General features: G+C 47.7%; 1 protein-coding gene across 1 annotated transcript in view; it reads right to left on the reverse strand.

Annotated features, from left to right (window-relative positions):
- The window catches only part of CDH23 (cadherin related 23), a 194,154-nt gene that overhangs the window by 135,150 nt on the left and 34,767 nt on the right, over window positions 1–24,237 (reverse strand). Inside the window, exons 4-6 of the mRNA XM_027661026.1 lie at window positions 13,442–13,584; window positions 10,146–10,193; window positions 9,831–9,923 (exon numbers count right to left, since the gene is read on the reverse strand). Of these exons, the coding sequence (XP_027516827.1) occupies window positions 9,831–9,923; window positions 10,146–10,193; window positions 13,442–13,584 (284 nt within the window). The remainder of the gene's footprint in view (window positions 1–9,830; window positions 9,924–10,145; window positions 10,194–13,441; window positions 13,585–24,237) is intronic.

A 24,237-nucleotide genomic window follows, 5' to 3' on the forward strand; every position in this document is an offset into this window, starting at 1 on the left:
GGGAGTGGGGAGGCAGGAGAACCACAAAAGTGTATTTGTAAAACTCATTTACTGCATGCTTGCTTCGTCCTGGGGGCCTGAGGGAAACATCCCAAAGGTGGAGATCATCTCTGTAGATAGCCAGCAGCTCAGCATCCCACTGTCCCCAGGCCGAGCCCTCCCACCCAACACCTCAACCCACCTCCACCCACATTTTGTTTGCATCCTCACTCAGAAAAATAAATAAGTTTTTCAAATCTCTCATAAAGCAAATCCCCAAAACTACAAACTTCCCTTTTTCTTTACCTTGAACCAAAATTGCCTTGAACCCTATATTCACTTTCCCTGCTCTCTTCATTATTCACACTGACGAAATAAATCAACCACATTTCAAGTTCCCACAGCAATTAATGGTTGAAATTAAGTAATGGCTGCCTAATCCTGATTGAAACTTCTCCTTAAATCAAATTCCCTCCATTTGTAATGAAAATAGTTCAAAACTGATACAAATAGTTCAGTTCACACATAAATATTTAAAAAACTTAGAGAGAGGTAGATTTAGTCTATTATTTTATCACAAAGTATGACCAGCAGTAGAAAGCTTATTATACATGACTGTCACTGACACATTACAAACTAATAAAACACAAAATGCAATTCTGAAGAAGAAATTGGAATGAATCTATTGCAAGAGCGATTTTTATGGTTCTTTTGAAATGCTATTTCTCCCCAGCTTTGCTGTCAAAATGGCAACATTTTCCCCAAATATTTCCATCTTAATTAAAAATGGTGGTTTTATCGAAAAAAAATGCCTCTTGTGCCAGCTCCAGCTTCACCTCCCTGTGCTGCACAGAGTGAGGACCTAACATGTGCCTACCTCCTGGATCTGCTGCTGATCTTGGTTACTGAAGGTGGGAAAGAGTCTGTATCCCAAAATTCCAGCATCCCTTGGCAAAGCACCTTCCAACACAACCTCAATCATCTCTTAATTTAGGAGCTGCGATTGGAAAAGGAGCCCAAACCAACAAACTGCACAATTACGTGGGTAAAAAATATTAAATATATTTTCAGTGACAGGTCTTTTGCTTCCTGGCACGGAGCTGTTGCCACTCACATAGTGCCCTCACCACCTGAACGTGTTAATAACCATTCCTATGCCAGGCATGTTCCAACTCCAAGGGTGATGCACAGAGAGGGAGGCAAACAAAACAGGGATGTGAAGGGACAGGATGTGGCTTTGCTGGCTGGCACGAGACAAGAAGTTACATCCCAGGCTTCTGGGAAAAGATGGCAACCAGAGGAAAGGGAGATAAACCAAAACTAATTGCCAGTAGGTCACATTTGTTACCTCCTCGCTCCTCTACCCGCTTCCAGCAGCACAGAGCCCTTCCTCCTGCTGGGGACAAGGAAGAGACCTTGAAGCCATCTGCTGCCCAGATGTGTAAGTGTAATTATACTGAGAGGGTTGGGCTGGAATGTCCCCTGGAAAAGGGGGAGAGACCTTTTAGCCTGAGCCAGAGGAGCTGCAGGACCACAAGCCACTGCCTCTGCTCCAGAGGAACATGCCTGGTCTGAGCAACCCCCTACCAACAGGGTCAAGAGGATCCTGAGGACCCATCACCACTTGGCATCAGCCATTCTAAGCTCAGACACTGTCCTGACCTCAAGGATGAGACTAGGAGAGATTTGAAATCAACAGGTACATGGTACCCACATGAAGGAACTCAGTGAGTGAGGCTGCTTTTCCTTGTTCCCATTTCTTCCACAAGTAATGATGACTGGTTTGTTCAAGTTACCTTTCCCCTCTTTGTCTGGGTTCCCCATGCTCAGAGAATGCTGCTGCACACTTTCACTTCCTCTGCCTCAAGACTATTTCCTATTTTCCCAGCACGACAGCTCCTCCACAGAGGCACTGAATCTCTTGCTGCCCCACACTGGCTTCCCTTCCAGCTCTAAATCTGCCATCTGCTCCCCTTCCTGCTTTCCCCTGTCCCCCTCTCCCACTTCAGCACTACACTGGTCAGAACAGCACGACTATTTCTAATTTCCAGGCTGCCCCCCTCCTTGCTGCAGTACCCTTGCAGAAGGAGCCCAAGTTTTGCCTGGTGGAAATGACTGTTATCTCCAGGACACTTTACACATTACTTCCACGCCATTTGGAGTTTTCCGCCCCAGTAGTTTCTGTTGCATCTCTCATTCCCCTCCTCGGTCACGTGTATTAAAGGACCACGGTCTCCTATGCACCGGTGAATCCAGACAAGGGACAGTGGAGACTTTCTTTGTCCCTAGGACGTCACTCAAGACCCTCTGACGATCTCCATGTGACACCACAATAAAAGCATCACCAATAACGACAAAAACTTGCTCCCAGATGACCTTCAGAGAGAAGGATGCTCCAGGTCTAAACACCAACTCTGTCTCACCATGGCTTCAAAGCAAGAAGTTATTTAAAATGAGGGTGGGGAGACCCTGGCACACATTGTCCAGAGAAGCTGTGGTTACCCCATCCCTGGAATTGTTCAAGGTCAGGTTGGACAGGGCTTGGAACAACCTGGGATAGTGGAAGGTGTCCCTGCCCATGGCAGGGGGTGGAACTGGATGACCTTTAAAGTTCCCTACCAAGTCAAACCATTCCGGGATTCTATGATGACAGGATTCTATGACATCTACAATATCGGCTGTGCAAATCCTTTAGCCCAAACATTGTTTCACTCAATGCACTGCAGTCAGTATTGTTTAAGCCCCTTTCTGCCATTCTGGGGGAAAAGAGCAGGGAGAAGATGGCAGCTGGTGCCTGCTGTGCTTCTGAGCTCTTGCCTGAGGACACTGGCAGCATCTGACAGCCAGAAGAAAGGCCCAAGACAGTGCCTGTACTTCCCAGCCCATTTTTGTTTTGCTTGCATGTGGAAAGTGGGGACTTTTATGAATATTTACAAACTCGCCCCAGAGCCAAACATACCCAAACACACACCACATCCCACCCGTCAGCCCAAACTCAACCTGATGACTTGTGCGCTGTTCTCCTTCCTCAGTCCCTCTCTGCCTGCTAGTTCCTCAGCTCCCCTTCTTTCTGCTCTTCCCTGTCAGTGCAAACCAGGAGATGGGCCTTGCACAGTCTCTCAGTTACTTGACAACAAAGCCACCACACTGTTGGCTAAATCTCGAATTGCCAATTTTCTCCGTGCAAAGATGTGTTTTAACGCTCAATCTTCCTGAGCAACATAGAAAGAGCTCCATCTTGGCAGATCATGGATTGAGAGAGGAGAGGAGAAGCCATGATTTCTTTGAGGGATATTATATTCTACCCAGTGATCAGACAGTTGATGAAACCCTCTCAAAAGGTTTACCTCATCCAGTTAAAAGATGAGTTTTTAAGAAGTGAACAGTACAGCTGCACTTAAAGGCTGTTGAAGTGAAGGTACACCCTTCAAAATGTGTCTCTGCTTCCGTGAGTTTGCTGGACAAGGTTGGAAAAGTAATTAAATGCATAATAATAATAATATCTGGAAAGGAGAAATTTCAAAATAAATTGTCTAGTAGAAAGTGTCCCTGCCCACAGTATGGGGTTGGAACTAGATGATCTTTAGAGTCCTCTCAAACTCAAACCATTCCATGATTCTATGAAATGGATGGTGACCAGATCCATGGATGGATCCATGGTGATTTAACCAGTTATTTTGTCACCCCTTGGGGTGGATGGAGGCTCATTTTGAAACCCAGTCACAAATAAAAATGAGGATGCTCAGGAAGGTTGGGAAACATTTCACCTGCAGGTTATCACTGCATACCTGTGCAACAGAGATCTCCTCACCAGTCAAATCCTCACCTCCTACTTCTCCAACAGGCACTGGAGGTGAGAGATCAGCAGCACTGGCCAGGCCAATGGGGTGCCAGGATGGAGGAGAGTTGGAGGTGCTTAGTCTACCCAGGAAGGAAAACCAGTTTGTTTTTGCCCAAGAGGGTTGAATGAACACAGCTTGATTAATTCACTAAATTGTTTGTTGCCTTTCTAGGAAGTTTTAATAACAACAAAACCCAACAAAACACCCTGAATAAAAAAATAACATTATATCTGATTTGCAGAGGAGTTGTTCAAGATGCTTGCAAATTTTGCACACTCAAAGGTGGTGGAAGGAAGAGAAGGCTGGATTTGGGGGATAACTTATTCACTGTAAATTACTTATTCAGTTCTAAACTCCACACAGAAACATAAAGGTAAGGAGAGGAGGAAAACAATGAGTGGAGAGAAAGGGGGGGGAAAAAACCAAATGGGGGGGGGGGAAGAAAAAAGAAACAAGGAAGGAAAGCAGCCAGCAACAAAATGATTGTAGCCCATTTTTTGCGGTGTGGTAGGAACATCTTCCTTATCAGCTCTGTTATCATCACCTTCACTGAAAAGGCTCTTTTTTTAAAGGAGGGGAGGGGGAGGAAAAAAAAAGCCCCAAAAGGTGGCTGGGAGTATGGAAGGGAATGGCTAATGCAGCTGGAGTGGGAGCTCACGCTCGCTCTGTAGCTGCTTCGTATGCGCGGCATCAGGCCGAGCACGGCAATAGAATTATACGAGCCCCTGAAGAGCCCGGGCAGGATGGCAGGGAAACTGATGTAATTACTGGCATTATTGCCATTAAAGCAAAATAATAATTTTAATTACAGCAAGGGCTTTTGGGTCTTGCCCTGCTCCTCCCTGTCCCTGCTCACTGTGCAGCACGGTCTGGATCCAGGCTGTGTAATGGGACAGGGCAGTGATAGTCCCCTCTTTTCTCTCTCCCTTCCCCGCCAAATACTTTTCTGAGCAATTAAGAAAAAAACATGGTAAAAGCCACGATTTCAACTCCATCAGCATATTAAGGGTGGAAACAGTGACCAGCAGCTTGTGAAGGCTCAATCCCAGAGACTGCTCCCTGAGCAGAAGGGACTGCTGCTGCTGGCAAGTGCCCACCTGCCTCCCAATTACAATAAATTGGTAAATCAGGGCCGAGCTCAGGAGATGCGACACCTGCAAGCTGGATTGTAGTTGACTCAACAATGCTGTGTGCTGCCCAGAAACTTCCCTGTCCATTTTTAAACTCCTTTCCCACAGCCCTGCCTCTTACTTGGTGTATGCTTGCTTGAATTCAGGATGAGATGAGCACACTGGCAAGGCGGATGGTTGCGGTCATAAGCCTTTTGAAAACAGACCTCTGTTATAATTACTATGTCCTCATCAAGTTAGATACTTTTTTTGTGGTACAACTGTCATTCCATGAATGGTTGGGGTGCTGAGTGGCAGTCTCTGGCCCATAGGCTAGCTGAGACCAGCTTTTTGCTGGAAAATCATAGAATTATGGAATGTTTTGGGTTGGAAGGGATCTTAAAAACCTTCTAGTTCCAACCCCCTGCCACAGACAGGGACATCTTCCACTAGACCAGGTTGCTCCAAGCCCCAAACAACCTGTCCTTGAACAGTCCCAGGGATGGGGGGTTGTAATCCCAAAATATAATAAACATTATTTCATAAATCACTCTGTGTTAAATATAACAGGAGGAATGAGGTGGGGAGAGCACCAAAGGAGAGAAAACCCCAACAGAAATCTCCTGAGGTAACATTCAGCCAAGTAACCAACAGTGAAGTGACCTTTATGCCAGCATGTGAGAGCTACTTATGCTCCAGGACCAAGAAAAGGCCATGGATGGTTTCAACTTGATCAGTAAAGCTCAGGATGTTGGGGGGTTATGAGGGAAAACCAAGATGGTACTAGACTTGAAGTTTGTTCACTTTGTAGTACAATTTAAGTTTGAAAAGCCCTCTATAGGATCAAGCTTAACCATTCTCCCAGTACTGCCAAAGCCACCACTAACCCATGTCCTCAAGCGCCACATCCACACAGCTTTTAAATCCCTCCAGGGATGCTGACTCTACCCCTGCCCTGGGCAGCCTGTTAAAGGCAAAGGGGAAGTTGTCTGGAAACCCCAGAAGGTCTCCTGCTTGGAACTGGGACAGGAAAGCCCAGCAGGCACCCAGGGGGAACAGTCCACCCTGATCTCACCATCACACCAGGGTACCACAAAACCAATACAGGGCCTTGGCTCCACTTTGCTTGCTCGCTTCACCTAAAAGCACTGAACCACGACAATCCAACAACTCTGAGCTCCCTACAGATCCAGTCAAATGGAAAAAGAGATTAGATAAAGCAGATTGGACTTGTCAGAAACTGAGGCATGGCCACAACAGGCTTGGCAATAGATCTCTCCTTGTTTAAAAGCCAAACCCTGAGACTCCCAGAAACGTGGTACCCTGGGGTCAGGTGAGGAGGGTGAAAAAAGAGAGGGAGCCGGAGATGAAGTACAAGGGATGCATTCAGGAGGAGAGCAAACCCTGAAGGTCAGAGTAGCAAGCACATGAGTGGCTAACTAATGTCCTGCAGCAGCACCACGGGGCACAGACACAGGCACACACGTCCTCACAAACTGGAAAGCCATAAAAGTCTATTACAGCAAATCAAACAGCAGCCAGCATGACAGCCATTAGCCTGAAATGAATACATGAGAACTTAATGAGCTCTGTCGAGGCCAGCTTGGTGAATTAAGTTGCCAATTCTAGCAGGATTCCCCTTTTCTTTACAGACTTGAGAGCGCCCGTGCCGCCTCGGTGCCTTTTGACAAGCAAATCACGGGGCGCCCTTGCCCAGACGGGACGGACGATTACGCTGCAGCAATATCCCTCTCCCGACACGGGGCCTTCCCTCAGCTATTCCAGGCAGGTGCCAGGGATGCCATTAAGACACAACGAGCTCAGAGCACCAGTGGCATCAGCCTGACGCTGGAGCGATCCCTGGTCTGGGGATTCAGAGCTGCTGTGGTGCGGAGGAGTTCTCAGTTAAACTGGGCATCCTCTCCCCCCTCCCCACACTGGAGAGGGATCACAATCTGCAGCCCATGCCCAAATAAATTCCCATTCTCACACCAAGCGGACCGCGTAAAACACCAGGATGGGTATTTAGAGGCAGTATTGTTTTTAAAGGTCAGTTTACTTCATGTTCCATTTATTTATGCACACTCTTCTTTTGACTTTCCGAGCGCCACACAACAGCAGTGAGGTTTAAATAGCCTTTCGGTTGCTGCTCCATTAGCTACGACAACTGCGAATCGATACATCCATTTATCTCAAAATTAAAAAGAGAAAAACCCTCATTAGCTGCCAAATCTGCACAGAGCCAGTCTATTCAAAGCCACACTTGCCTCTTCTCTCTCTCTCCAGGCTCCAGCCCCTCTTCATTCATTATCCACAGGCCCTTCGATTTGGGCTGGGTGCTCTTTGAGGCAGATTTGGGTACCTGCACCCTCACTGCTCACCCTGAAGCATGGGGTGACGTGGGGATACTGTCACCCCCTACCAGGGCTGGTTCCCCTGAATGTCCTCTGGCACATTCCACCTCCAGCTTTGACAAGCAACACGGAAAACCTGTGGCTCAGCACAGGTCTCAAAGCCAAGCAGACACCTCCTTGAGAGCCATGCCACCACACACAGCAGAAGTTTACTGCTGACATCTCCTGTGGGCTGTAGCCCTTGGAGGGTCATCTTTAGGTGGTGGGACCCCATCTCCTGCTCTCACAGTGCCTGGCAAGGCAAGGTAAGGCTCTCTCCCTGGCAGAAGAACAGAAGTGCCTCCAGGATGCTGGCGGAGCAACGCATTTGTGGCTCATTACCTCTGATCGGTGCCCTTGGTTAAAGATCACGGATAGAAACTGGAAACTGGCACACGCCGCCTTATAATTAGATTAGGCCAAGCTCCAGAAGAGCAGAGCTCCCAAGGCCAAGTGCACAGCAGCCGCATGGGGGGAATAACTGGGATCGCTGTACCCCAAACAGCCGGGTGGTCCTGGAAATCCCTCCCAGCAGAACCACGTCCCACATACAAAGCAGTGTGATGTGCCAGAGAGGGGTTCTAAGGTTCAGCCTCCTTTTCTTTTATTTACTTTTATTTTGAGGAAGTTCCCTTTCCTCAGACAGCCTTTATTTTCTACATACCAGGACATGTAGTGATAGAACATGGGGGAATGGCTTTCAACTGAAAGAGAGTAGGTTTAAATGAGATATTGGGAAGAAATTATTCCCTGTGAGGTGAGGAGGCCCTGGCACAGGTTGCCCAGAGAAGCTGTGGCTGCCCCATCCCTGGAAGTGCTTAAGGCCTGGAAGTGTTGGATGGGGCTTAGAGCAACCTAGGATAGTGGGAGGTGTTCCTGCCCATGGCAGGGAGTGGAACGAGATGAGCTTTAAGGTCCCTTCCAACCCAAACCATTCTGGGATTTCTATGATTCCAAACTAGCACGAGGGCTTAACACAGCCCCAGTTGCCCAGGGGAGACACAGAAACTCATTTCCATCTCTTTTCACCAGAAGGGAGTCCTCTGTAGCAGAGGAACAGCAAAACTGGAGATAAATCTGAGGGCAGGAGAGAGGAGAGTGTTCTCCCGCAGTCCTACTGACACTCCTGTTGCTTTGCAGACCTCTGCAGGCAGAACAGCATTGGGAGGAGACAGTAGCAAGGCAGGACAGCCCCCTACCAGACCCCAGAGGCCCAAACAAAAGTGAGAGCGAGGGGCAGCTCGTGTGGGTTTGGCCAAGTAATTTCTGCACCGCTCGTGCCTTAAAGAGCAGCAGAACTGACTCTGACCCACTGTCATTCTCACAGGGAGGTTTCAGATGACTTGGCACAAAGATGAGACTGAAACTCTTGGCTCATACATCACAAGATCTCTAATGAAGAAATCTCATCCTTTCAGCAGAGGGATGGGGGGGATCAAAGCCCAGCACGGTGGGGCAGCAGCAGCTGGCATATTAAGTACACCATGGTAACACAATCCTCTGTACCTCTCAATTACCAAAGGTGCTTGATTTCACACACATAATGCACATGTGACCTCACCCACACCTTGAGGCACGATCTGGGAAAAATTGACTCTGCCCTGGCACTGGGGTACAAGAGGAAGATGTTTCCTCCACTGGGGGATGTCAAATGCCCTACTAATCCCCTATTTCAAATAGAATATCCTGACCTTCTCCTCCTAGCACCAGCAACCACATCTTTCAAGTCTAAATTCACATTAGACCTGTAAGTTCCTGGCTTTTTTCTGCCAAGCCAAGCTGCAGGTGCAGCAGCATTCCCTGATGGATGAGTGGATGTCACCTCCCTTGCAACGGCCAGCACAGAGAACAGCAGAAGGTTGTGGAAACTCTGTCCTTGGGGATATGCAACACTTGGCTGGATAAAGCCCTAAGCAACCTGATCTAACATAAAAATTCTCGCTGGTTTAGTGGGAGTCTGGGACAGATGATCTCCCGTGGCCCCTTCCTACCTATTTTATTCCAGGGACATCGTGGGACAAGTCCTGCTAAGGAACTGTTAAAGGAAATCACCAGCCAGGGGCAGAAGCCTTTGGGCAGTACTCTGACAGAATTCAGGAATTTGGAGAAATAGTTATTCCTGCCACAGGTCATCTCTGTGACAAGAGCCGCATATCGCCCTTGCTCAAAGAAAGAGGAAAAGACACATATTCTCATTTACACCTATTTTCAAACTTCCCATTTGTCGTAAGAAATATTGTCACCAAGCCTGCACAAAGCTCCAAATCTCCTCTTCCACCTGCCTTCCCCCAACACCATCACTTGGCTTCTGCCCATTTTCACACAGCAGTAACTTCCAGAGGTTTAATCCTCCTCCAACCCCACGAGGGTCCAGGGCAGGAGGACAGTCCTGTACATCGGCAGTCCTCACATACAGTCAGCTCTGTGCTGGCAACCATGCAGCAAGAGTAGCCACTGAGAGAAGAGACAGGTGCCAGGCTGCAGGGAGAGGCTGTGCTGATCCCTACCTCTGGAATGCGGACGCTGTAGGGCTGGTTGTGGAACTGTGGGGCGTTGTCATTCACATCTCCCACCTGGATGTTGACTGTCCCTTTGATTACCTGCAGTCACAAGGATAAGACCAGGGTTATGTGCCAGCTTTATGTGCACCTTTAAAGCCTGCAGTTTGTGGCTGTGTTTTCTGACTTGGCTTTGGACCAAGGGGTGACCCCACTCCCCAGGCCCTTGGGGGGTGATGTAGAAGGTCCCTTGGTGACCCACACTCACCCTCCCTGCTCCCCTCCGTCCGTGCCACAGACCATGAAATGAGAAGTCACACTCACCCCTTGGCTGTCACTGACAGAAAACTCAACCGTGAATTCTGACTTAGTCTGAAAGGAAAAGAGAAGAAAAAACACATAATTAAAGATACTGTAGCGTTTATCTGCAGATGGCAGGCATGGGACTTTTAGCCAATATTATTACACACAAAATGCTTTCAGGACCTTCCAGAAGAGAAGAGGCGCTTGAGTGCCATTACCTGAGTTGGAAAGGAAATGCTGAGAAATCTGGATGCCAGTGGGGTTCCTATGTATTCCACAGGCACAGAGAGATGCTCTGTCCTGGCTCAGAGGGATGAAGGGACCAAGGAACTGACTTCCTGACTAGCAGCTGAGCATTTAAACAGACAACTAGGCTCAAGTAGGTGAGAGGAGCCCACTCTTTAACCTTCTGCAGGTGCCAGCAAACCCCAGCTCTCTCTGCACACCCACCCAGCCCCTAATGCCATGGGCTGACTGCTTGGGGCAGCGAGAAAGAATGAGTGGAAGGGGAGAAAAGCAGTTTTCCACTCAAGGTGTACTGTGATCTGGCTCCATCTTTACCTGCAAGACACAGAGATGATGCAAAAAGAGGAAGAAGTATGAAGTAAAAGCTCTGTAATTAGTTTTTGTTTGAGATAACAATGCAACACAGTGTCAGTGAGGACTTCTAAATCTTGCTGCTGCTTTCCCAACTTATCTATCACATTGTTGGGAATACTGGGATAAGTCCACAGTCCGTAGTAAGAACTGGCTGAAATCCCATGAAAATGCCTGTACAGTCCTCTCTGCCCCTTAGTGCTTTAACTACATTAACAGCTTGGTCTGAAATGGGGATATATTAAAGTCACTGGGGTGAGGGACAAGTGGGGAAGGAGACTATTTTTCTGTCAGGGCAGGGGGATATTGCCAGTGGAGGCAGACTTTATCTTCCTGGACTTTCTTAACCACCAGGAATAATTTCACTCATGTTTTACCAAGGAATCCTGCAGGGATGGCCAGAGGACTCAGGCCACCACACCTACCTGGTACCTGACCACCAGCTGGTGTTTTGTTCCCCTCCAATCCCGACAATCCCTCCCTCATCCCGCATCCCTTCCCACCTCTGGTGTCCCTGCCCTGTCTGAGCTGCTGGAGCACAGCAACTTGATGTTTCCAAAGCATCACTCAGGAAAGGCTGGAAAGGAAGCTTGAAATGGTTCTCCCTGCTGCAGTTTTGGTTGATTTATCCCTAATGAGATCACTCAGGGACAGGCAGCAGCCACCAGTGCCCAGAGCAGGAGCTCTGCTTGTGCCAGGGCAGCAGTTCCTCTAAGAGAAGGGTTTATGGAACAGCTCCCCAGAGCGTGCCCTCCTCCTGCCCCCACATCTGCCCCCCTCCATCCAAACAGCCGGGAATCCAAGCCTTTCCCAGCTCCTGCCTTGGGACAGTACTTGTAGGCAGAAGACCTGAAATCCCGATGAAGAGGAGGAGATCCTCTGCTCTCTGTGACATCCCACCCTGCTGCATCAGAGCCTTTCAGCCCTCTTTTCCCCCTACTCATCCATGAGGGACAACACAATAGGGAAGAAAGTTAAAACAGGAGATAGGAAACAACCTGTTGAGCATTTGAATTTTAAAAATTTAATAAAATAATCAGAGAAATCTGCCACATTAATTTCTGTCTCAAATTATTTTAATAGATACTTCTTTAGCCTCAAGGTCTGTCTTTAAAAAAAAAATGTTTTCCTTCTAATCTTCCTAGAAGAAAAAAAAAAACAAACCCAAAACTTTTAAAAATCATTTTTCCTCTATACATTCACTCCTTCCTCTTGTTCTTTATTTCCCCTTTTCCTGCATTATTTACCTTGCTATGACTCCTTCTTCCTTTTCAAGCCTTTCTTTTTCTCTCCCATTGTGCAAGGATTGATTCCTTGCTTTTCCTTCCCCAGCACTGTTCTTGCATGGCTTTCTCTCCCCCGACTTTCTGATCACGTGCATCCAGGCTGCTGGTTCTCTGCTCCCAGCCTGCTGTCCACCTCCATCCACCCCTTCCCTCCCACACCGTCCTGCTTCCTCCACCACAAATTGCCATTTACACCTTTCCCATCTCCTTTAGACCTTTCCCATACCCATACCAAGCCATGCACTGGTCTGTCTTCACCATCTCCCATGTATTCTTCTGACTTTGAGCCTCTGGGATGAGCTGATGGGTGCAGGCTCCTCTCCCAGCTGAGCCCATCCATGAATCTGAGCTGTGCTCAGCTCCTTCCCTTCCCAGCCTCCATGAAAAGACCCCTAAAATCTCGACTGCCCTCCCTGGTTTAAGGTTGGCATCATGAGTAGGGGGAAGCAGGAGGCATTTGAATGAGGGAAGATTTATGACTCATGCCAGCAGCTGTTGGCACAGGGAGGCGGAGGGGAGAGGGGTGAAGAAAACCACTTCATCTTCCCAAAGCCTCGTTCTTAACGCTGTGAAATTGGGTTTGCCCACCCTCCACCTCAGCCTCAGCAGCATCCACCACCCTGCTTCCTCCACATCCCAACCTCTGGCTGGCTCTGACCAGGACCACCAGTGCCAGAGGTGTGTTAATGGGTTTGATCTTCACCACGCTGCTGCTGGCCAAGGAAGCACTAAATACAGACAACACAAGCACAGGGGAAATTAAGCACATTGCCCAAGTCATAGAGTACTTTCCCAGTTTTCTCAAGCTCCTGTCCAAGTGCCTGCGCTGTCCCTTCTTCCTCGCTCCAGGAATGCCGCAAGGACCAGGGATTTAGTAAAGCAGGCACCTGGATGGGATCCCATCCTTGCACACCAAAGCTGCCATGGAAAACGGGTGTGAAACAGCTTCGAGGCAAGAATCTTGCCAAATTTAGCATCCAGCAGCTTGAATCCACAAGAGGATGAAAAGTCTTGATGAGATTGAATAAGCAGGGACACCTCACATCTCTTCACACACTGTTCTAAATAGCAAAGGATTTAATTTAAATAGAGCTTTAAAGAGAGAGTCCATAGATTTCCCTGACTGTAGGAGCATCCTGGCTTTCTGGCAGATCATCGCCATTTATTATTTCCTTTCCTTCCAGAGTCACAGATATTATTCTGGCATCCAGGAAAACCAGCAAACCAGATCAAACCAGAGCTCCCTGCTTATTCCCCATGTCCCCATTGAACTGGAGACAGTGACAGGGTGACTAGGGATGGGGGTACATCTGGATTCCCAACTCCGCATGGGAACAACACCCATTTCGGCTGCCACCAAGGGTGCAGAGCCACCACCTATCCGAGTAAAGAGGGCTTTTCCCTCCCCTCAGCAGAGGGTATTCTCAGCATTACCTCTCTGTCCAAGGGCTGCCGGAGCCACACGACACCGGTGACACTCTCCACGGCGAAGAACCTGCTGGCCTCCTCCCCGACCACACCGAACACCAGCGGGTCGTTGTCCAGGTCCCGGGCCAGCAGCTGAGTCACTGAGGAACCTGGGAGAGGGGGAGAGGAGAGAAATCATGAGCCAAATTGGGCAGGGAGGGAGAAATCCCGAAAACATTCAGCACATCAGAGAATGCAGGTCTGTGGAAGACTTGAAACCATCCCCAAACTCTTTTCCCATGGCGCTACAGTGCTTCAAGGGGAGTCAGGCTGTGCATGGTCTGACTGTTCTGAGTGGCACAGACGAGATGGACCACAGATCCTCTCCTTCCTCGTCCTTATCAAAAGAGAAAGGCATCTTAGTCCAGCCCAAGCAAGGCCATTTCCGGCACTAGAGACAGTGGAGGAACCCACACCTCTTCTGGGTAAGAACTGACCAGCCTCCCTCACACTCTTCCCAGTCAAGGGGCACCACCAGCAGATACAGCAACAAAAGCAAAGAACAGCCACCACCCCTTTATTTCAGACCCAGAAGAATCTCCTTGAATCATTTTTGGCCTCTCCATGACACCTCTGAGCACCTTCAAAGCTTGCCATGTCTAGTTCACCATGGGTGGCTGCCTGTTGCCCACCCAGCCACTTGCTCTCTGTGTTCTCCTCAGCAGGATGGGGGAGCAAATAGGAGGGAAAAAGCTAGTGGACAAAGATGGAAGATCCCCTTGGCTGCCTGGCCTTGAGGATGGGGGGATAAGGATGGGAGATCTCCTCGGCCACACGACCTTGAGGATGGGGGCACATACTCTGCATGGGCCAAATCTGGCGGTACGAGAGCACTCAGATCACCGGGCCAAGCAGAACAGAGGCCCAAATTTCACCCATCTGGGAAGGGGAGGGAAGCTCCAGCAGAACAGAGGGCAAAAGCAGCAACACAGCTTGGAGAACAGAGAGAGGCTGGGCAATTACAGACCGACAGGCCCGACATCAATCACAGGGGAAATAATGGAAAAAGCTGATACGAGATTCCATTAATAAGAAATTAAATGATAGGAACATAATTAATGCCAGTCAACACGATTTTATGGAAAATAGACCTTGTCAAACAAACCTGATTTTATTCTTTGATGACATTACAATTTTGGCAGATAAAGGTAACTGCAAAGATATAATAGACTCCTATAAGGTATTTGACTTCACCCGTCATGACTTTCTGATTAAAAATTTAGTGCCCTACAACACTGATGAAGCACACATTTGAGTGAGGACCCAGCTGTCTGGCAGGTCCCAAGGCCACCCACCTCATTGGGTGCCGTGTAAAATTGCTGTTGGTACAAATTCAGGTGACAAATAACAGGAATGGCAAATAACAGGGAGGACCAAGCAGCCACGAGAAGCCCTTGGTAAGTGGGGCTTGTTTGGTAAATATTTGCTTTTACGACCCTGCTCCAAACACCTTCAAAGAAGGCTGGTGGGCCACAGCTGCAGTGGAGAATATCCCAAAGCCATTCTTGCAGGTATGGGGGTTCAAGCATGCAAGATGCACGGGGCTCCTTCCATGGCCTCTCTGGCAGAGCCACAATGCTCTTTGGGTATGCAGGAGTAACTTTTATAGAGCTGGTTCTGCCAAGGCTGCAATTCTACAAGTTGCTGGGCTGGGTGGATCTTCAAGACTGGATGCAAGAGGAAGCCACAAACTTTCAAGAGCTAGCAAAAGTGCTTTTCCCTTAAAAAAGGCTTTAAAAGCTTGATCTGCCTCATCTCTGACTAAGAAGAGTGAGATGACTCGGGTCGTCTTGAGGACAAAATGTAATGTTTAACGATGACTCTTCCATGAAAGCACAGCAAGACTCAATGTCCCGACCCAGACAAATTTCTCTTTGGAGAAGGAATAGCAGTTGCTTTAAAAAGAGCAGCTAGAATTAACCACTGGGAAAAAATTCCTTCCACCAACACAGGTGCAAGTGAGTGATGGGTCACAATCAAAGACATTTTGGACAAAGACAAAATCCAAACCCGTGATCAAACTGCTCATCTGCAACGCTCTCATTTCTTCAGTGCAGCCAACACCATAGAAATGAAGACCCTACATTTTCTCAAACCTTGGAACCTCAATACAAAACAAGGTACTAGCTTGGTTTTATGCTGGAGGACATCCAAAGTCATCCTTAGCAAAGGTTCCTTTTCCTCAAGAAACAAGAAGACTCTGTCAGTCCCCCACAAAAATGAAAGCCAGTAGTGAAGACAAAGTAAATCCAGGGTCATGCCTCTTTATTCTGCACAATTTATCTTGCACCCTTTATATCCCATTCAAACCCTCCCAGATCAACAGGCTATCTGCAATTTCCTCCAGAATGGTAAACACTTCAAACTCCAAGAATTCTTGGTTGCACCTCTGGAAGGGAAATGATCTTAAAATTCCTGCTGAATAGGAAAATCATGTGCCACCCAGTTCTAATTATAGCTGTGCTTATTGTTTGTGTGCTGTAAACCCAGTTGTATGACCAATCAATCAGCCAGCAAACAAATATTTAACTCTCCTCTCTTTGCGTTACAGCTACTTTTCACTGTCAGGGAATTTAGCCCCTAAATTCAGGATAACCTGGAGAAGGAGGCAAGGCATTTCTGGGCAGAGCACAACATCCCACCTCCAGTTCCTGCACCTGTCAGTCTGTGAAGTCAGATCCCTGTGAAACAGCACTCTGGGATCAACCCCCCTCTGCTCCCAGAGGAGCAAAATTAAGGACAGATTCGGTGGGTAAAGGAGGAAAAGGGAAACACAGCAGGAACATCCTCAACTTTTCTTCAAAAAACTTCATTAGGATACAGATAGGGAAGCTCAGAACTTTAAAGTGTGAGTTGCACTGTAACAGAGGAAAATTCCATCCTAAACAAGCCCTCACAATTGAGATACCAAATTCTAAGAGCTCTTTTTCCCATTCCCTTACCCCCCCATCAGGCAAGTAATCACCATCCCACCTTCAGAGCACCTCCAGTTTGTTACAGGAAAAAAAAAAGGATTATAAATGCCTAAAATACGGATCAAAATAACAAATTAAATAGAAGATAATAAGAAATAGAGCCTGAAATAAGAAGTGAGACTTCACAGTTTGTTTGTTCCAATTTTTCTCGCAAGTTTTACCCCAAGGGAATCCTAAGTTTAGGAGTGTGGTATTAAAACTTCACCACTTCCACCATCACAAGAGAAGTTTGTGTGAGTTGCCTTCCACCGATTTCTTCAGTACCAATTAATTGTATTTATTTCTTTTATCCTACTTTCCCCCCTCTTCATTTCCTGCACCAACAGAAAATGAGCAGGCTGGCTGGACAGCACAAGGTAAAGCTCCACAGCTGGAGCATCTGCACCAGGGCCACCACTCAGCAGAGCACCAGAACTCCCATTTTCCAGGGTGATCCCAGGGAAGCTGCTGTTGTCCCACCTGTAGGTGAAGCCAGACCAAGGCAAGCCCCAGAGGCAGCAATACTCAGCTCCACTCCATACCCTCTTTCACGGAAGCAACAGTGGAACTGCTCTGGGTCTTGGCATTCCCAAAACCCTCCAGTGCCAGAATCACTGGCAAATCATTGAGAAGCAGAGGGTCCTGCTCAGACAGGCTGTGTAGAGCACCACATCTGTCAGAAACCCCTCTCAGGGTGGCTCACAAAGAAAAACACCTTCCCATCTGTCCCCGGGGTCATGCTCAGGATGCTTTTCAAGTCTCCTCCAGCCCAAGTACCATCCTGGCACCAGCAAGGGCTGAGGAAACAGGGACAAATTATCCTTCTGCAGTGCAAAGTTATAGGCTCCATTTGTTTCCTCTCAGGAATCAGACAGGGCAGTTAAGTGTCTTGATTCCACCAGATAATCAGAATTTATCTCGTCTCCTTTTGCCTTCTTTCTCTCAATCACAGCTACTTCTCCCTCTTTCTCACACATACACAGATTTTCTTCTTTTTCCAAGTCTTGAACTTTGATTGACCTCAGGAGCTTTTTTTTTTTTCCTTGCTGTTTTTGCCTCCTGCTTTTTTCCTGCTCGGATTTTGTTATATTTCTTTTAGTTTGGCTGCTTCATGGGGTCTACTTTTCCATCCTATAGAGGGACTCTTGTCTCAGTATCCTGCTTGCAGCTGTAAACCTCTATATTTTTCTTGCCCTTCCAGTTTGCCACGGAGGAAAGTAGGAAAAGGGGTTATGCCCGCCCCAATTCCTCTCCATTGGTTTTGCTTTCAAGAGGGGGATGAGAGAAGAGAAAAAACAAACTCACTCTCCGGGAGGATCCTAGAGCTCCCTGAGGGCTGTGGAAGTACTGACTCTCAGGGTCAAGGAGGGAGTCTGAGGATGAAGAAGTTGCCCAAACAAGATGCTGACACAGTCCAGACAGGAATGGGCTGGGGTGGGATGGAGGGCACTGGGATCCAACAGAAGGGGAAGGTTTCTAATTAGTTGCTTAATAAGTTTCTGTGTTAAAAGGTCTGATTCATACCCAAGTGGAGTTAATAGGAATGTCTCTGCTGACTGCACTGGCTTTTGGGCTCAAGACTTCAGGCATCAGCTACACTTTCATATAAAAAGCATTTTAATCCATGTTTTTAATGAGTTAAAAACTGTTTCTCCTTGGCTCCTGAGCTCTGGGTTGTATCTGCGGGCACAGTCACCACAGAGTTTATTGGCTGCCACCAGAGTTGCCAGCCAGCACCATGGGCACTCAGCTCAGGGACCAGGGGCTTTGCAGGATTTTTCCCTGGATTTTCTAAGGAGCAGCAGCAAACGGATCAGAGGCCTCAGACACGCCGGGGAGGGAAGCAGGAAGGAGACAGCCCTGACACCAAGAGCAGTGTTTGTGATCCTCCATCAAAGTCAAGAGCTGGCACAGGGGGTCCTCAGTAGCCATTCAGCAGAAATTTTGTTAAAAATCATCTTAGCAACCGCACCCTGCAGCAAGGGGTCCCCTGACACAAAGGCCACCACCACATTTTTGCTCCAAAGTAGCTGCCAGAGCATTTCCTTGGCTACCCCTCCTTCCTTGGAAAGCAGATGGGACAACCTGGTCCTGCCTTCCTGCCCCAGTCATCCCAGTACAGGCATCTCCAGTTAGCCCAGTTCATCACAGTAGCCTGGCCTCTGATGTGCTTGGTGGCAGGATTTGATCTTGAAATTCCAACCCTGTTCTTCTCATTTGTCACCTGCTCCCTTTTTTTACCTCCAATTCGTTTTCTCTTTCAACTTTCAGGAAAAAAAAAAAAGAAAAAGAAAAAAAATAACTAAGAGGGGGGAAAAGAAAGCCCTTTCCCAAAGACTTTGAAAAGAAGAAACGCCAATATTTCTGTGCTGCTGAGCAATCTCCGAGCAATGGCAGAGAGAGGAAAGGACAGTGACTCCCTAGCAAAGAAAGTAAAGCAAAATCTAGTTTCGAGCAGGAGGTCACAGCAAGTAGAAGCTTCTTCCATGTTTGGGATTACTTTCCCAGAAAGGACAAATCCAGAGCTGGGGACGGAGCGTGCACAGGAGACCTCACTTGATGTGCAGGGGGCAATGCCAGCAGGGGGGCTGGGAGGGCAACCAAAGCACACCTGGGATCAGGAAATCTCTTGCAGGCACCAGGGTGTCTCCATCTCCATTCCTGCACCCCTTGGGTGAACAGTAATAGCAGAACTCCTGCCACACAGCTGGGCTGAGTTTAAACCCTGGTCAACACCACTCAGCTACGCTCAGGGTTACCTAAAAGCACATCACAGGTACATGGGCATCCCACTCATCCACCTCCAGGCCTGTCTCCAAGCTCATTCCGTAAGCACAACCTCAACAGACACTCCCTGACCTCCTTCTCAGAAAGGGCTCAACCCCCTGAGCCAACACTTTCCAGAAGGACTCAGTGAAGAAAGTTTCCACTCCTACAATTCAGGCTGAGCTCAACATTACACGTTTCTCTTCCCAGATGCTAATGGGGAGCATCAGCTTTCCCCTCCACCGAGGCTGCCTCCACTACAATTACCACACTGCAGAGCGAGTCAAAAAGGGCAGGGAGACACCAGCACCTTTGTAAAAGGGTCTCATAATAAAGAAACACAAAAAGAGCAGCTCCTGCCATCAGAAAAACAGGAGCTCTTCACCAATGGTGGAGGGAGGGAAAGCCCTGGAGCAGCTGGTCCGGGAACCACGTGCACGGTTGCCATCAGGTATGGGAAAGGAAGGAGCCAACCAGGGGTGACAGGGAAGAGGGAAAACAAATACGTGCAGTCAAAACCATTTCTGAGGGAGTTTATCAAGCTGGGAAGTGAAAGGCACAGCAGAGGAGTTTTTCCTAGTTCCTCAGATGCTCAGAGGCGGAGCATCTTTTCTGCTGTATTTAGTTCTTTAAGTGGGGAGTCAGTGTGAAGACAGAATCCATAAGCAGATCTGGCAGGCAGTGGTAAACCTCAGAGAGAGCCATCACCTGCCTTTGGTCCCCCCAGTTCTCATAGAGATGTTTAAAAGGCGTTTTAAAGCTGTTTAAGAGGCAGGGAGCAACAGCAGGTAAAGAAGAGCCAAGTGTTTGTACTGAGGGCAGCCATACAGAGGGTTTGTTTGGTTTACTTGGCTGTTTACTGAGCACTCTGGTTAACTTTATAAGACAAATAAGAAGGGGGAAAATATAAAAAAAATCAACGGCATATGGAAATTTCTAGACATTGACATTAAAACAAACAGAATTCTGAGGCTCTGCTGGTAGATGCTGTGCACGCAGCCACTGGGTGCTGGCATGAGCATGGGCACAGAAGTAGCATCCTTCCAAATAAAGTCAACACTGACATTGACACAGGTAAGACAGAACAACTGCCCTCCATCAACCTTCAAACAGGTCTTACAGCAACACAGACATCAGACAAGCTCTCCATGTCCACTTTTAAACACATGGCTTCATGCTGGTAGGGTGTGTGTTCAGTGGATGGAAAGGCTGGGAGAGCTGGGGTGTCCAGCTTGGGAAGAGAAGGCTCCATGGAGACCTGAAAGCCCCCTGCAGTGCCTAAAGGGGCTCCAAGAGAGCTGCAGAGGGACTTTGAATAAGGGCAGGAGTAGCAGGACAAGGGGGAATGGCTTCTCACTGCCAGAGGGAAGGGTTAGATGGGATATTAGGAACAAATTCTCCCCTGTGAGGGTGGTGAGGCCCTGGCACAGGTTGCCCAGAGAAGCTGCGGCTGCCCCATCCCTGGAAGTGTCCTAGGCCAGGTTGGAGGGGGTTTGGAGCAACCTGGGCTAGTGGAAGGTGTCCCTGCCCATGGCAGGGGGTGGAACTGGATGAGCTTTAAGGTCCCTGCTGACCCCAGTCATTCTATGATTCTGTGGATGAAGGGCACAGCCTTTGCTCATTCACTGGCACTTCCTTGGGCTGGAGACAGGGGTTTATTTATCAGAACTCTCCAACCACACTAGCACATTGCTGCCAAAATCACTGATACTCCTCAATATTGCTCTGGTATCTCCAAATCTGTCTGGGAAAAAGGGATTAAAAGAAAATGCTCATCCCTGGGCAAACCCCCTGCAAGCAGCAGTGTCACAGGGGTGCCTTGCCTCTCCTTTCTCCCTGCCTGCTCAGAGTAGGATCCAGCAATTCCTGCCTTCCATTTCACTAAAAACCCCACAGGTTTTCCCTGGGAAAAGAATAGGTCAAAAACTCAAAGGAGTTTTTTTTCCTTTTGTCTGCCAAAGAATAGGTTGCATCAGCATGAAGGAGGGAAGTAAACACACTTGCATCCAAAAAAAACCCCAATAAAACACCAAAACACCCAGGAGAGCAAAATAAGAAAAGAAACACTTGTAAAAGGAGGAGTCTGGGTTTGTTAAGATATTCCCAGTGTGAAAAGGGTCCCCACACTTACAAAAAACCCTCTTAAAAATAATTTCCTCTCCAAACTGCCTGGGAGCCTCATAATTACCAACAATGATCACAGACCCATTCATTTCATCCTAAAATTAATACATCATGCTCGGAATGATATCACATTAATTTATCACAAGATTTATGAAACTTGTACTTTTTTTCTAATGAGTTTTATGCAAATTCTGCTCCATCCATTGTTTGCACCCTTAAAAATAATATGAAAAAAAAAAGTTCCCCTTGCAGAAGCTGCTCTGTCAAAAAGTCTCATTCACTTTTATTGATATCTGTCCTTCTCTCCTCATCCCCACAATAGGATGGGGAAGGAGAGGAGCTGGTTGCAGCTAGGATGTAAACCTGTTCCCAAACAGAGCTTTGCAGGTGAGTCAACCATTCAAGGCACTAAGTTTTCAACTAATTTTAAAGGAAATTAGCTGGTGGTTCACTCACACCTTTGTCTGAGAAGGGTCAGAGAACAGGGTGAGCAGCAGGGAATTGGGAAATTGAAGTATTTACACTTTCTAGAGTGGATAGTCAATGTTTAGTAAACTTAGAGAATAAATACAAAAGGTGGGAGGGAGGAATAAACACCAAGGGAAGGATAAGCACTGAGCATCCTGGAGTTATAAAGGGGAGACCACATGAAATTAACTCAATATTTTATGGCAGAGCATAAATTGCAGACTGAATGCACAAAATGTCCAGGAAAGCACTCAGTGCCTCACAAATCCTGAAGCTTCCTAAAGACCAGGGGAATTCTCAGGAGCACAGGCAACACTGCAAAACGGGGAAGACAATGTCCAATTAAACCTGGGCAGGAATATTGTCTTCCTTTCCAAGCGCTGCCAACTGGAAATCAGACTGAGATCTATATCCATACCCACACAGCTCCACCCATGAGACCAGGGAAGGGGATTCTGGAAAAATCCCAAATATCAGGTACAGCCTCACTCCTTGGAGCTACCCTCCCGTTACTAGCAGCTGATCATGAGACACATGTAGAGAGGTGGGAGGAGGCAGGATGGAGCAGAAAAGAAAAGGACAACATAAATCTGAGGTCTGCAGTAACATCCCAGCAGTGAAATCTACTGAGGTGTTAAATAACAGCAAAAAAGCCCCAACATTGCCTTGGGGCTCTTAAAAGTGGTCTGGAAAAGCTGTCAGCAAACCAGCCCTGGAATAGCAGCACTGACTGGGTGAGATCCAAACCCCAATTCTGGCAGCTCTGGGGAGCGGAGAGGAGGGTGCTCCCCACTTCTGAAGGCAAACCCATTCCCTCTGCTTGGCCAAAGACCCCCCACGAGCTCTGCTCCACATACCTCCTGCCCATCTATGAAACAACCTTAACACCCTCCCCTCTAACTCCTCAAGGAAAACCTATCTAATGCAGTCTTGATTAACATTTCTGACACAAAGTTTAAACCCTAAATCCACAGAATATCCTTTTCTAATTAATTTTTGAATTCAGAAACAGCACAGAAAGAATAAGGGATATTTCCTTTGTTCCTTCCTGCCTTGTCCCCAACTCACTCCAAAAAGAAAGAAGTTAATTTTTTACCTAACTCAAAGGAAACCCTGTCACAGGTGCCAGTGTGGAGGGAAACAACACCCAGCCTCCATGGCAAGTTAGAGCCAAAGATGGGAGAAGGATTTGTACCACAGAAAACACAGCATTCCTACAAGTTTTCATGAAAATAATAGATAAATTGCAGAAAGTCAAGCGTTCCTCCTTAGGGACACAACCCTTTTTCTTTAAAAGAGATGGTTGAGAGCTGTCCCATAAACACAGAATCCCAGAATAGTTTGGGTTGGAAGGGATCCTAACGACCATCTCATTCCAATTCCCTGCCATGGGCAGGGACACCTTCCACTAGCCCAGGTTGCTCCAAGCCCCCTCCAACCTGGTCTTGGACACTTCCAGGGATGGGGCAGCCACAGTTTCTCTGGGTAACCTGTGCCAGGGCCTCTCCACCCTCAGAGGAAGCAGTTTCTTCTGAATATCTAATCTAAACCTCTCATCTTTTAGTCAAAGCCAGTCCCTCTTGTCCTGTCACCCCATGCCTTGTGAAAAGTCCCCCTCATGACCATGAACCACTTTTCTTGGGACAGCTAAGGGTCCTCATGGACATGGCAAGGAGACCTTCCTCCCAGAAGTTTCACTGACTGCACCCTCCCTTTTTGACCACCCAGAGGTGCCTTGCCAGCTAAAACCAAGGAGCAGCAGGGATGTTGAGCATCCGTAATTCCAGAGGCATCTGCCAGTTGGACACAAAGCCAGTTGAAGCAAGCCATGCACTCTCACTATGCTTGCCTAGAATAAAAATTGAGCCAAAACGTGCCATCAAGACAGATGAGATGTTGCCATCCCTCCCAGAAAAAAGGGTCAAGAGCATGTGGAAGACACAGAGTTACCATATGTCCAGAGAGCACCAACCAGCTCTGCTGACTGAAATCAAATCCTAGCTCCAGGGATTAGTTTCTCCTCAGTGGATGCAATAAACCAACAGGAGCTGCACTGGGATCGTACAAGTGGGGGTTACCTCTCCTCAGCTTGGAAAAACAGGGGTATATGCCCACTGTACAAGAAAGCAGGAGGGCAGAGATCAGAAGATGAAGGTGACCCACAATCCTCAAGCTTTCTAGAAATACACCAGGGTAAAGAGAAGAAAAACAGGACTCCAGAAGTCTATTTAATGAGGTGTTTTGCTACTTGGCGTAAATAAATGATTTATGAGTAAGGTGACACACATGGTATTTTGCATCTTAGCCAGACAAGGTAACATAGCTTTGTGTTAATTAGAAAAGAGAAGTTGTTCTGCAATTAATATGAGGTCAGAGATAAAGCTCATTAGGTTGCAATGGCTATGGACCAGGTCCCAGGACTGCCCTGGCACTGAGCAGGACTGCAGGACC

Source organism: Corapipo altera, unplaced genomic scaffold (genome assembly GCF_003945725.1).
Source record: "Corapipo altera isolate COAL_440 unplaced genomic scaffold, ASM394572v1 133, whole genome shotgun sequence".
Lineage (NCBI taxonomy): Eukaryota > Metazoa > Chordata > Aves > Passeriformes > Pipridae > Corapipo > Corapipo altera.